Here is a 13,531-nt window from a genome sequence, read left to right on the forward strand (position 1 = left end):
AATACATTTTAAAGTGACTCTTTGAACCAGAATGTACAACATCTACCATTATCTACTGGTTAACATTAGCGTGAAGAAGCCAAACAGATTTAACACCATATTAAAGCCTTTTATCCTTACGGATGGGGGGTTGGCTGGGGTGAGGCCTACCATCAGGGAGGAGGGCAAACCGGCACTGAATTAGCCGTACAATAATTGCTGAGTCGCTGACCCCAAACCCAAAAAGAAGATTTCTGGATAACGTGAGCAGATCATGTGGTAAACATTACTGTCATTTTGTGGGCAATAAACCATTTTTTCAAATCACTCGCTAGCTTCTTCAAGCTCTCAACTCAGAGCCCATACGTTTGATGCCAAAGTCAGTACTTATAACCTGACAAACCATCATGTGACATTGCTGGCCATTAATTGACAAACTAATATGAGGAACTTGCACTGGATTGATTTTTTGATAATAATATCTAAAAGATATTTTAATTTTAAGAGGGATTAATGGTTTAGGATTAAAATAATGACATTAAAATTTTAATTTTTTATTTTAAAACAAAAGGACGGATATGATATTATAAAAGTTTTATCCAAATCTATAAAGCTTCTTCCATAAGCCAAAAAGAATCTTGGGGAAAAAAATTATCTTATCATTACTTCTATATTCAAGACTTTTCAAATATTATTAGGGCTCGGTTGGAGTAGGTTTTTTATTTATTTAGAAATTAAAGTTGAAGTTAATATCATAATTTATTTTTAAAGATAATATTATCATCGAAAAAAATAAAGAAACTTCTTAAATAAAATAGAGCTTTTACTAAAAATAATTTTTTATTTTATTTTTATATTTACTTTTTTTAAGTCATAAATTCAAAGCACATATAAAAACTAGTATTGAACTTAAAAAAGGGTTTTTGATTTTTAAATTGATACAAATAAAGCCTAAAAAAATTCTATTTAAAAAATAGTTTTTAACTTCTCGAAAGCCAATCCAAACGGGTTAGTAATCATTTGAAATAATTTTCTAAATTTCTAAAAAGATATTTTTTAAAATGGTTTTTAATTTTTAAATTGATCTAAATAAAGCCTAAAAAAATTGATTTAAAAATAGTTTTTAACTTATCAAAACCGAATCCAAACGGGTTAATAATCACTCGAAATAATTTTCTAAATTTTTAAAATGATATTTTTAAAATGCTATTAAATGCTTAAAGTTTATATATAACTATAAGATGTTTTTAAATATTAAAAAAAACACGTCTAATTATATCAAAATCATCATCAAACGAACTCCTAAGAAATCCATTAATCAAGTGAAGAAAAGATGAACAGGGAGATGATACATTTTTTTAATATGACCTAAGCCGGAATTCTTGGATATACATTAGGATTATCACATCCTGGTTCAAATCTTAAACCAAAACAATACTAATTAATGCTCCTAATCAAAGATAAGATAGCCACCAAAAGATACAAAATTACAAAATCAGTGGAACCAACCATTGTATGGTGAGTCACATACACCTATTTTAAGCTCATATATCATAAATCATTTTTGGAAGTTTATCCTTTAAGTCCATCAATTCTCAGTTCCAAATCAAATGTTATATAACACTTTGAAAATTGTTTTGTAATGTTTCGTAAAATAAAGGTTTATTGGAGAAAAATGTTTTTAACCTATTTTTAATATTTTTAAAAATAATTTTTACATTTACTGTTTTAATTTTAATCATTCCATATATTTATACAATTATTTTATAAAATAATATTAAAAAACTAAATGAAATCAATTAAAAAATATTCTATGTTATCTATTTTTAAGAATATAAAATAATTTTTAGTTGTTATGTTCTAAATAATAAAAAACTATTTTCAAAAATAGTTACAAAACAGACTTTAAAATTTGTTTTGGGAGCCATTTATTTTTTGCTTCAGCTTTAAATTAAAAAAGATACTAATATTATAAATTTTTTATTAAATATGAAATACTTTTTTATATAAATTAAAATAAAGCTTTCATATGAGTAATATATTTTTTTTTTCATATTAATTCTTTTAATAAAATTAGTGGGGACAAAAAATCTTTTTAACCAAAAAGAGGGCTTATAATTAACCAACTTGAATTACTTCTTATCAGATTCAAGGCTCCAATGTTCTAATCCCAATGTTTTTAGGCTCATGATCCCTAAAATCAATATATTATTATGAAAATAGCAAGACCTCGTTTGGGATGGTTTATTTATTTATTATTTATTTATTTTAATCAAAACTTAAAATGGAAGCCAAGATCATAATTTTAAAAAATAATATTAAAAAATTTTTATTAAACAACTTTTATATCAAATTCTTTGCATCTCTTATTAAACTTCAAAAAGGGTTTTCTAACTTTTGAGAGGTCAATCCAAACAGCCCCTAAGGAAAGAAAAGAAAAATCATATTTAGTTTTATTTTGAAAATTTAAAATAAATTAGAAGTAAAAATAAATAAAAATAAAAATTTATGAACCTTAAATGTGTGTTTCATTTTTTCTACTTTTTCTTTTCTCTCATTTATCCCTCTTTATTTTCTCTCTCCTAATTTTCCTTCAAAATTTTCAAACCGGACAAAGCCTTCCTTTTCAAGATATTTGTTTCCCTTCTCAATCAATGGTTATGAAAGCAGTAAGATGGCAAATCCACAGGCTTTGAGCCACCTGACAACTGTTCTTCAATTTTAAATTCCACATCCGAGTAGGAGCCACGTACGCGTGGATAATTAACAAAACAAGAAACCAAACGTGTACAGATATATATAGATGATTCTGAGTCGGAAGATCACATGTGGATTTGTCTGGATTTGACCATTTCTGCGGCTCCTCCGTTTCCATGAACTGATGATGAGTTGGTAGCTTCACGTCATTGACAGCTACATACCTCACATGCGTCTCAAGCTCTTCCACCCTTTTCATTAATATCTCAATGATTTGTGTGTTCATATCTATATATAGCAGTCCCATATCCTTAGTGCTATCTCATTCTTAAATTTTTTTCGTAGACACCATTCTTTGATTCTTTTCTTTGTATTTGATATGGGAATCCACCAATGTGAAGATGTTGAGAAGGGTGGAAAAAATGGTCTTGAGGATTTGAAGAAACCATTAGTTCAAGGAGAGAAGATTATTGTTTCCAATGAATTAGGGTGTGAGACTGATGGTAGCAGCAGTCAGAATGGATCCGATGGGTCGATATGGATGGTTTTGCTAAGCACATTTGTTGCTGTTTGTGGCTCCTTTGAGTTCGGATCATGTGTGAGTACACTGAACTGTATCTGAACCTTTTTCTTTTTGGTTAACAGAAGATGTTAACTAAGTGTTTTCTTTTCTTTTTCTTTTTAGCTCAATGTGAGTTGCTTTTGCAGGTGGGCTACTCAGCACCAACTCAATCTGCCATCAGGGAAGATCTTGATCTGTCTCTGGCTGAGGTTTGCTTTTTCATCAAACACCCTTTTCATTATCATGTTGTATGAGTTGCTGACTTATTTTCGATCTTCCTGCAGTACTCAATGTTTGGCTCCATATTAACAATTGGTGCCATGCTTGGTGCTATTACTAGTGGCCTAGTTACAGACTCCTTAGGCCGAAAAGGGGTGCGTAAGATTAAGAATTTTCAGAGATGTCATTAAACTGAGTGATCATATCCATGCTACTGAACTTTTTCGGTTTTTTTTATGAGAGCAGGCAATGAGAATGTCAGCAAGTTTCTGCATTACAGGATGGCTGGCTGTCTATTTCTCTATGGTATGTATTGTATGCCATTTTTTTTTTCAGAGTTTGGTATCTTAGAATGAAGAATTAATGAACATTGATTCTTGAATGATATACAGGGAGCTCTCTTGCTTGACATGGGAAGGTTCTTCACAGGATACGGCATTGGAATTTTCTCATACGTGGTAATTAATCACCATTAGATGGCTAAAATCTTGGTTCCAAATCATATTTTTTTGGATTTTTTTAAGTACTAATTGTTCAAAGTCTGTAACAAGCTAGCAAATTGGATGAACAGGTCCCAATATTTATAGCTGAGATAGCTCCAAAGAGTATCCGAGGAGGGCTCACAACATTGAATCAGGTGGAGAATCATAATCATAGAGCTTGTTTTCTTTGCAAATATTTCTGTCATTTGGTCACTGGTTTTGAAAATTTTCTCTTCCTTTGATCTGCAGCTCATGATTGTCTGCGGCTCATCAGTTGCATTCTTGCTAGGAACAGTAACAACATGGAGAACACTGGCTCTGACTGGTAATTTGCAGTCCTATAGAATATGTCATTCTTTTGATATACCAAACCTCTTAAAAGTTTCCATAATATATAGAACTGATTGATGAGTTTTGTTTGAAGGACTTGTTCCATGCCTTGCCCTGCTGATCGGTTTATTTTTCGTCCCTGAGTCTCCTAGATGGCTGGTGAGCATTTACATACAACTAAGACTGGAGAAAATTGATGAGAAAATTGAGACTAAAGCTGTTTGGTTTCAGGCAAAGGTTGGCCGTGAGAAAGAATTTGAAGTTGCTTTGAGGAGGCTTCGAGGCAAAGATGCCGATGTTTCCAAGGAAGCTGCCGAAATCCAGGTACTTCCCTTCATCAACCATGAATAGAAACTCCCATTGAGAGGCCCTGAGGTAAGATTGATGAATTTTCCATTGTGGACAGGTCTATATTGAAAATCTTCAAAGTTTTCCAAAGGCGAAAATGTTGGACCTGTTTCAAACCAAATATATACGTTCCCTGATCGTAAGCATCTTGTATACAATCTGCCAAAAAAAGTCCATTACATGTTGAATTGAATTCTTATGACAAAGGTGTCTTCCTCTAGATTGGTGTTGGCTTAATGGTTTTCCAACAATTTGGAGGAATAAATGGCGTAGGCTTCTATGTGAGTGAAACCTTTGTATCAGCTGGTAAGTTGGAAGAACTTTAGTCCTCTTCCATATTCAAAATTCTTTATGTTTTAAGTCTTCCTTGTTAAAAGAAAAATTCCACTAAATTTGGACTGCAGGACTTTCTTCTAGCAAAATTGGAACCATAGCTTATGCTTGTATTCAGGTTTGTGATCAACTTTCTCTCATTTTTCTTAAGAAACTCAGATGGGTGAAATAATTCCTCTGAAACCCGATCGATTCGAATGAATTCTTAGGTTCCAATAACCATAGTTGGAGCAATATTGATGGATAAATCCGGACGAAGACCCCTTCTCATGGTGAGTATAGTTGTGCTTGTATCTTTCTACCTCATCAAAATGAAAAGCCTCTTAAGACTAATGAGTAATGGTTTTGAATTTGAAGGTGTCTGCAAGTGGAACTTTTCTCGGATGCTTTCTCACTGGAGCTTCTTTCTTTCTTAAGGTAAATCATCTAAGATTCTAAATTATCACTATGTAAATAATGGACTTCTTTTTCTTCAGTTTCCGCTTTTCTGGCTGTATGTACTAATATTTTCTCGTAATCTTTGTGAATCAGAGCAATGCTATGCTGCTTGATTGGGTTCCTGTACTGGCTATTGGTGGAGTGCTGGTAAAAATTAGCCATTTCATGCAATATCACATTACACCATGCTACAAGATTTTTGTTATTCTGAATTGAAACTGACTATTAGTGCAATGTGTTGGATTTTCTTTAATGATATCAGCTTTACATAGCATCGTTTTCGATTGGAATGGGGGCAGTTCCTTGGGTGATAATGTCTGAGGTAACTTGACCTGTAAAATTCTCATAGATAAAGGAATCCTAAGTAGTTCTATTTCCTAGGAACCAAACAAGAGCAGAGAAAAAAAAAAAAAAAATCATAAAAACTAAGAGTGGCATGTAACATTTTTCCCCTTGCAGATCTTCCCTATAAATGTGAAGGGAGCTGCTGGCAGCTTGGTGGTGCTAGTGAATTGGTTGGGTGCATGGGTGGTTTCCTACACTTTCAACTTCCTAATGAGCTGGAGTCCCACAGGTTAGGCAGTCGGCTTCTCAACTTAGTACAAAACATTCAGAACAATGAGCTTGTGTTGCATTACTCAATCCATGCCTGGTTCTTTTTCTTCCCTTTCAGGTACATTTTCCATCTATGCTGGATTTTCTGCTATGACCATTCTTTTTGTGGCAAAGATCGTGCCAGAAACAAAGGGAAAAACATTGGAAGAAATTCAAGCATGCATTGATTCTTAGAGAGGAAAGGGGTTACATGCAGATGGTACTCGGAAAAGTTTCTTGAAATACTGATGTGAAACTGATCAATGTATCTTCCATTTTTTGTCAGAAAATCAAGCTACCAAGAAGATAAAATGTGGTGTGAAAAAGTGTTCTTATAGGTCAAATTGTGCAAGGGATTTCGATTTTCCAGGATTGTGAAACAGAAGTGAAAGAAAACTAGTCAATTTTCTCCCTTCTTAGGAAATTGATAGTCCAAATATCTTTTATGTTAATTGGACATTAGTCCCATTTGGAACAACTGCTAAATTGCTTCAAAGAACCAACAGCCCATCAACATGAAGTGAATCATGATTGTGTGGGAGAGAATGATCCATGATAGTGCTTCTGCATAACATGATAGGTGCTGAAACAGAAACATTTTATATCAGAAAATTTCCTGAGAGGAAAATTATCCCCAACAGTCCTTCAAGTATGTGTATGCCTTGAAACATAACACAATGAAGAAGAAGAAAAAATAATTAGAAAAAGAGTTACTCAGGACTGTGAACAGCCATATGAACTATTGGACAGGAAAAAAAAAAAGGCTACTTGTTTATCAAGATTGACAGCATAATTTCTAAAGCTGACCATGAGCCCCTTTCAGTGGAAGTTCTCCCTGAACTTCTTCTCAGAACCATCCACAGGAAATTCTCATCGGGCAATGAGACCATCCCAGGAAGAGCTGATGATCATAGGGCTGAAAGGGTATGTTTTTCATGGTAACTGAATCTTTCAATTTCAGCTCCACTCGCCTGCAATAATGATTTGAGATTGCATAAGGGGAAAAGGCAAAATGACATGATTGTCTTTGTGACATCCCATACATCGGATAAGGGGAAAGTTCCTGACACTTTATAAGTATGGACTCGTTGTAATCTTGTAGACGTGTTTTAAAGCTATAAGAGCCCCTTTGGGTAAAAAACGGACAATATCTACACGGTTAGGAGCGAGTTGTTACAGTCTTCCATTCTCTTTTGCATTGACAAACAACCTAAAGTTGGGAAGAACAATTATTGATTTACTTTTCTGAAGTCAAAAACCAAAAAACCTTCCTCTGCTATTGACTTCCAAGTTCTAACCTATGATTTGACCTTTCCAAACTTTGTCATGACAAGTCCACCAGATTTTGTGATTGATTTAACTTAGGGTTGAACCAACTTGTGGGAGGTGGATTCTGTAGCAACACCTGATCAACTACCCACAAGTTCATGTTTTATAACATTGGGTAAAGCCCAACTCCATTGTCTATTTCCACCATGACACCGCTTGTCCCACACCTGTACAAGCTAGTGATACAAGAAACAATTGCTTGATCGAAGAACTAGATGGTAATGCTACATAACAATTTCAGTCTATATATACAACCCACATTTATTTGCCTGAACATGTCATAGTGTGGCAAAATAATTATGTTTGTTAGTGTGTGTTTGGATCACTTCTTACTTTCTATTTTTAAAATTAGAAAATAGTAGTAACTTGTACATAAATATAAGGACTCAATTTAAGTAGATTAATCATGTTAATATCATAACTTAAAAGTTAAAAATAACTTAAAGTGTTAAGTCTAATAGTTAACTTGCTCTTAATATCAAATCTCTTTTGCCTTTATTTATATATATCTAATCCAGATATATTTTACAACCCACACTTACAACTTATTTTTTATAATAAATATTTTGTGATTATCTTATGTATCTATAATACTTTAAATATGAATATTTAACAAACAAATTTATTACTTAAGATTTACATAAATAAATATTAATTAAAATTAGTGAAGATAAATATTAATTAAAATTAATACATATATATATATATATATATATATTAATTTAATGATTTAGAATATATTTTACGTTAATTTCAACAAATAATCTTAATAATTAGAAATAAAAAAACAAGTAGTAAGTTTTAAGTCAACAACTTAAAAATAATTTAATTTAATTTCAAATTAAGTCATTAAGTATTACATATTAAGTTTTATTAAACACTCTTTAAATCAACTCTAATCTTAATTTTATCTTTCTCATATCTAGATATCTACAAACTATTTAGATATCAACATACTAGCAGTATGTAATCAATAATATTTTATAAATTATCTTGAAGGTGAAGGTATAGAATTTGGCCTACTTAAGCAATCTTCGTTGTCATAATATCTAACATTGTCGATTTCATCAACAAAGCATATTGTGTTAAACATCATCTTGCAAAAGAAAATATAAATCAAATTTCACCAAAAAGTAAAAACCACCTATAAACCAAAGAGAAAATTGAGAGATGCCTGCATTAATCTTGGATTAAACTTTATACAACTTGTGTTCTACTCCCATTTTTAATCCAACTTATATTGTGTTCCACTTCCATAGCCTCCTAGGCTGCGTGGACAAAGAAGTGGAAGCTTTGCTTGTCCATAAGGCTTAAGCCCATTTAGTGGGATTTCAAGTGGCTTGATCTGAAAAACCTTAATGTTGTTTTCTACATGAATTGTGTTTAGTCATTCTAACTTTTTTGAGTTTCACTATAAAAACCACTCTTCCTATAATCCCTTTCCCATAAATGACTTTCGTGTTCAACTTCTTTATTCTACCATAAATGACTTTCATGTTCAACTTCTTTAGTCTACCTCTACAATCTCCTTGCTCGGAGAAATATTGTCCCTTACCATAGCCACTATTGCAGTCATTTGTCATTGCCACTATGACAATCCTTTCTCATTTCTACTACTATAGTCTTTCACCATAGTCATTGCTACAATCTTCCAACAATCGACCTTTGTATTATTACATCTTGTGGAGGACCCTAATAAATTATGCACTTCTTTACCTATTGTTCAAGTTATATTCTACCTCGTCCAAGTACACCTTAGATGAGTCTTTTAGCTATTAAATCCTATAGGTAGGATGCTAGTTTGGGCTGCATCCAAATTGAACTTAAGCTTATATAGAAAGCAGGAAGCTTCTAAAACCCTTTAAAGCCATCCACACTTCGCTACTAATGGAGAAATGTGGAAACTTTTAAAGGAGTTTAGAAATGTCTACACATAATTACACAATGGTGAAAGGTAAAGGAAGAGTGTGAGACATTTTAGAGTGTTCCAGAGTCATCATATAAATAATTGTATATATATATTTGTATAGTCTTCTAAAGAATTCTTGATTTGTAAGGAACCCTCCAAGGTTCCAAAGAGTTTCTAAGATGTTATAAATAGGTGAGGGCCCTATTTGGCCAAGACACCAAGCAAGTGAGAGCTTCCAAGTATTATAAGTTCTTAAAGTGTTGTCTTCATTGTACCTTCTAGCTTCCAAGTCGTGTAGTTAGGCTAAGTGGGTGGAAAAGGCCGACTTAACAACGTTAAGAGTCTTAAGTTGTCTAAGTGTCGCACATGAGCTTAAAAAAAGGCTAAATTCGGGACATAAAGGTAGGATGCTAATACGGGCTGCATCTAAATTGAACTTCAAGGAGGATAGATTTACTTCAAAGACAAGGTTTGGTCACACCTCAACCATTATAGTTAAGATGAATGAACACCATTCATTTTAATATCCACAACTAAATAAAAATATTTATAATCTTTTAAACCATCAAGAAGTAAAGACATGTTTCCAACAGAACACCAAGACATTATAAGAGAAGGTAAGACTCAGTCACCTTTACACCTACACAAACAACCCATTAATACAAAAATCCCACTCCAATTATAGGACTGGCTACATTCTTCTTCAACAATCACCACAAACTTATAAGAAAATGTTGATTTAAAAGAGACGCATGGTAAAAGTCTTAGTAATTAGTGGAGCTTCAATATCATTTTGAAGTTTGCACCCCTTTCTTTGCGTCATATATCCTAATATGTCCATCCTGTTTTGTAAAGAAGAGCAAAACCATAGAAAATTGAGTAAAATTACATGCATTTCTTCCTTTGGCCTTCAAAATAGAAGGAAAAAAAAGGGAAGTGCAAAAATTGGTTTCCCTTTTTAATCAATTCTCTTAAAAAAAAAAAAAGACTTCCCTTACTTTTCTATTAACCTTTCTACCATAATTGAATGTAAAATTTGTGCCAATGACAAAAAGAAAAGAATCATCATGTGAGAAGTGAGAATTTGGAAAAAGATTTAATGAAATTTTAGTTATTTCAGTGTATGATTTATTATTCATTTTGGTAAATATAAGTGTATACAAATTTACTTTTATTTTACTTATTAGACTATACTTTGGAAATATTATTCTGGATTACTTATAAGGATGTTAGATACAATTTTAAAATAAAAAACGTAAAAGGACATATTGTGGGTATAAATTAAATTACTATAAATTACAAAAAATATTATAATAATAATAGTAATAATAATAATAATGTAATATATAACAATATTTATGATATATAATATCGCGTATAATAACATAATATATACTTGTATGATAGTTTACACCAATATATCTCATAGCATATGACATGTATATGATACGAATTTTAAAATTATTTATTTTTTATATTTTTTTAATAAGTTAATATCAAACAATATTTTATAGGTTTCATTTTGTTAATAATATTTAAAAAAAAATTTAATTAAACATATTTTCAAGAAAAAACAAAGAGATGAAATAAATTTTGAAAAATAAAAATTATAAATTTTTAGTGTAAATAAGATAGAATGTCATTGATTTTAAAATTATTTTGAGAAAACTTTTTTTTTTAGTAATTTCTATATAAGATAAAAGAAATTTTAAAAGACTTACATTCAAGAAAATAATGATTTTAAAAAATGTTTAAAAATTTGAGATATTAAATTCTTTTTATTATCTCAAATTTTAAAATATTCGGAAGCTATTTTTAAAAAGACAAGCTAAATCGATACTTTTTATATAAGATGTTGTATATTTATATAAAAGTTTTAAATTTTGAAAAAAAAAATGAAATGTATCAAGACAAACACTTTATTTATTATTTCATTGATGTCCTAACAAGATTCAAAGGATGTGTTTTCATTTGATGTAGGCTACCACATTCCATTTACATCTCACTAAAGTCCATAAATTAAAGTATGTCATTGCTTTATATACATTAGCTTATTTTATTAATAGATTGCTAAAATCTGCAAAATATGTTTCTAACTCAACTAATATTAACCTACACATAATTTGTCTTCCCTTCACTCATCTCGGTCTATTTTCATAATAAAATTAAATTTTTAGGGCATCCTTAAATACATTGACTGCATTAGTTTATATATTGAACATTTTTTTCTCCATAAAATTAAATTTATATATAAAATAATCAAATTACTCTCTCTTACAACACCCACTCATTCATGTCTTTCAAATCCTAGTTTTTTTTTTTTCATTTTTTTTCTTTCATCTTTGTTTTAAATCTTACTCATCCTCATATTTATTTTCTTAACATCAAAATAAAAAAAGAAAAGGGGAAAACGAGTTCGAGTTGTCCATAATGACTAGCAATTGAGCTTAATCAAGTGATAATAATCGACGACAGTTACGGAAACAAACATTGTCGTCAATGACCATCCATTGTGGATCACCATCAATGGTTACCTTTAATTTCTTTTTTTAATGTTTAAAAAAAAATTGAGAAGAAAGATGAAGGGAAAATAAAAAGAAACGGAAGAAAATGAAAGAAAAAAGAAGGAAAAATAATAACTCATTTTCAATTATATAAATAATATTTACTTTAAATTCAAAAGATCCTTACCAACTTTAGGAGATTATGAGGTGAAAGAGATAGACGTCTTTACGGAATCAAACAAACTCAGTTTGAGTCGGTTCACACGGATATTGTAAAAAATTGGTTAGGGTTTTACATGGGGGGATGAGTTGAGGTAAAAAACAAAATGCTATTTTGGGTACGTGGAACGTATATTTTATTAGAAAAAAAAAACCTAAAGGTGTGATGCATTTAAAAATTTAGTTTTGTTGTTAAGCATGAAAAAGGATTGGAGCCTTTGCCAAACGTGGCTAAACAGGCCATTCACACGTTTACTTGTCTATGCCCAATTCTTCTTGTATCACACACACTCTCCTCTCTCGTCTCAAAATCTGCGACACCGTTTAACCCTGAAACACAGAAGCCGAAGGGTGCGAGACCAGAGACACAGAGAGAATGGCGACGTCGACAGCTAGGGTTTCGTTCCGCGTAATAGTAGCCATTCTCCTCATTCTCCTCCTCTTCTACGTCGGCCGTCCTCTCTACTGGAAAATCTCCGCCACCGTTCATGAGATCCGTCAAAACAAGCAGACCGTCAAACAAGGTTGTCTCTCTCTCTCTTCTGATTCCTCTTCAGTTCGTCCTCGTTTCCATATTAATCTATCTTGTTTTGGTCTTAATCTGTGGTTTTTGTCCTCAGGTATTTCACAGTTCGTTTTCGAGGCTCAGAAATCGGTCGGATGGTTTCACGACGAGTCGGATTCGGGACTGCGGGAGGATAGGAACGCTGCTGCGGCGGCCAATCGGAAGATTCTTCGTCAGGTTTTGTGAATATTTATACGACAATCAGATAGTGTTTTTGTTTATCATGTGTAGATCTGGTTGTCTAGATTGCAATAACGGGAGGGAGTTCTGCTGTCAAAATTGATTCAGTCCATAAGTTTCGATTAATATATAAATTTTAGTCCTTTTAGGGTTTATTAAGACTCAAGTTTGAGAAAAATGATAGAATTATAATGCAGGATATTGTGATTTCTCTTTAGTAAGCCTGATGCTATATATAAAAATATTTTCATTTGAGGTAATTTTCTTCTGATGCTCCAAGAAATTGTGGAGTTGATTACCTGCTTTTCCAAGAGAAATAGGGAAGAATCATACTGCATGCTTGTTCAAGTTAATGCTACTTTATTGAGTGTGAATGAATCATAGAACTTAGGTGAGGTAGAGGGAAGAATTAGGTGGTGTTTGTTTTTTTGGCTTTTTGCTGAAAGCAATTTGTTTTCACATTGTTTGTTTTTCTACTTTTTTATGACTTATTATAAACTTTTTACTAAATAGAAAAATCCAAAATATGTAGTTTTTTCTAAATAGAAAAAATATCATATTGACTTTTCTTTACTTTTTAATATTTAATAGAAATAAAATACTACAAAAACAAACAATCAATATTTAACACTATTAAGTATTAAGGTTCTATTTAGAATTAAGTAAAAAAACAAATAACACCTTAGTGTGCCTATATATATATATATATTATAGGCTATATTTTTTTACATATCTTTCAACGAAGCTGGCATGTTGGATTGCAATTCAATTTAAATGACTATATGTGGGCAATGCGGGAAGAATACCTCTTAGATCTCCGGAGCTGGTTTTTTAATATATATA

General features: G+C 31.5%; 2 protein-coding genes across 2 annotated transcripts; both read left to right on the forward strand.

Annotated features, from left to right (window-relative positions):
* The first annotated feature begins 3,003 nt into the window (after nt 1–3,003).
* On the forward strand, nt 3,004–6,434 carry LOC117914012 (sugar transporter ERD6-like 16). Its single transcript, XM_034829161.1, has 18 exons — nt 3,004–3,274; nt 3,385–3,447; nt 3,523–3,612; nt 3,704–3,763; nt 3,850–3,915; nt 4,029–4,094; nt 4,189–4,264; nt 4,364–4,428; nt 4,501–4,593; nt 4,676–4,756; nt 4,839–4,923; nt 5,022–5,068; nt 5,160–5,222; nt 5,308–5,367; nt 5,482–5,535; nt 5,651–5,710; nt 5,848–5,962; nt 6,062–6,434. The coding sequence occupies exons 1-18, from the start codon at nt 3,056–3,058 to the stop codon at nt 6,175–6,177; spliced, it is 1,479 nt and encodes a 492-aa protein (XP_034685052.1). The 5' UTR covers nt 3,004–3,055; the 3' UTR covers nt 6,178–6,434.
* A 5,748-nt stretch (nt 6,435–12,182) lies between these two features.
* On the forward strand, nt 12,183–12,948 carry LOC117914792. Its single transcript, XM_034830265.1, has 2 exons — nt 12,183–12,467; nt 12,564–12,948. Exons 1-2 carry the CDS (start codon nt 12,320–12,322, stop codon nt 12,692–12,694), a joined length of 279 nt encoding a protein of 92 aa, XP_034686156.1. The 5' UTR covers nt 12,183–12,319; the 3' UTR covers nt 12,695–12,948.
* The last annotated feature ends 583 nt before the right edge of the window (nt 12,949–13,531 follow it).

Source organism: Vitis riparia, chromosome 5, assembly GCF_004353265.1.
Source record: "Vitis riparia cultivar Riparia Gloire de Montpellier isolate 1030 chromosome 5, EGFV_Vit.rip_1.0, whole genome shotgun sequence".
Lineage (NCBI taxonomy): Eukaryota > Viridiplantae > Streptophyta > Magnoliopsida > Vitales > Vitaceae > Vitis > Vitis riparia.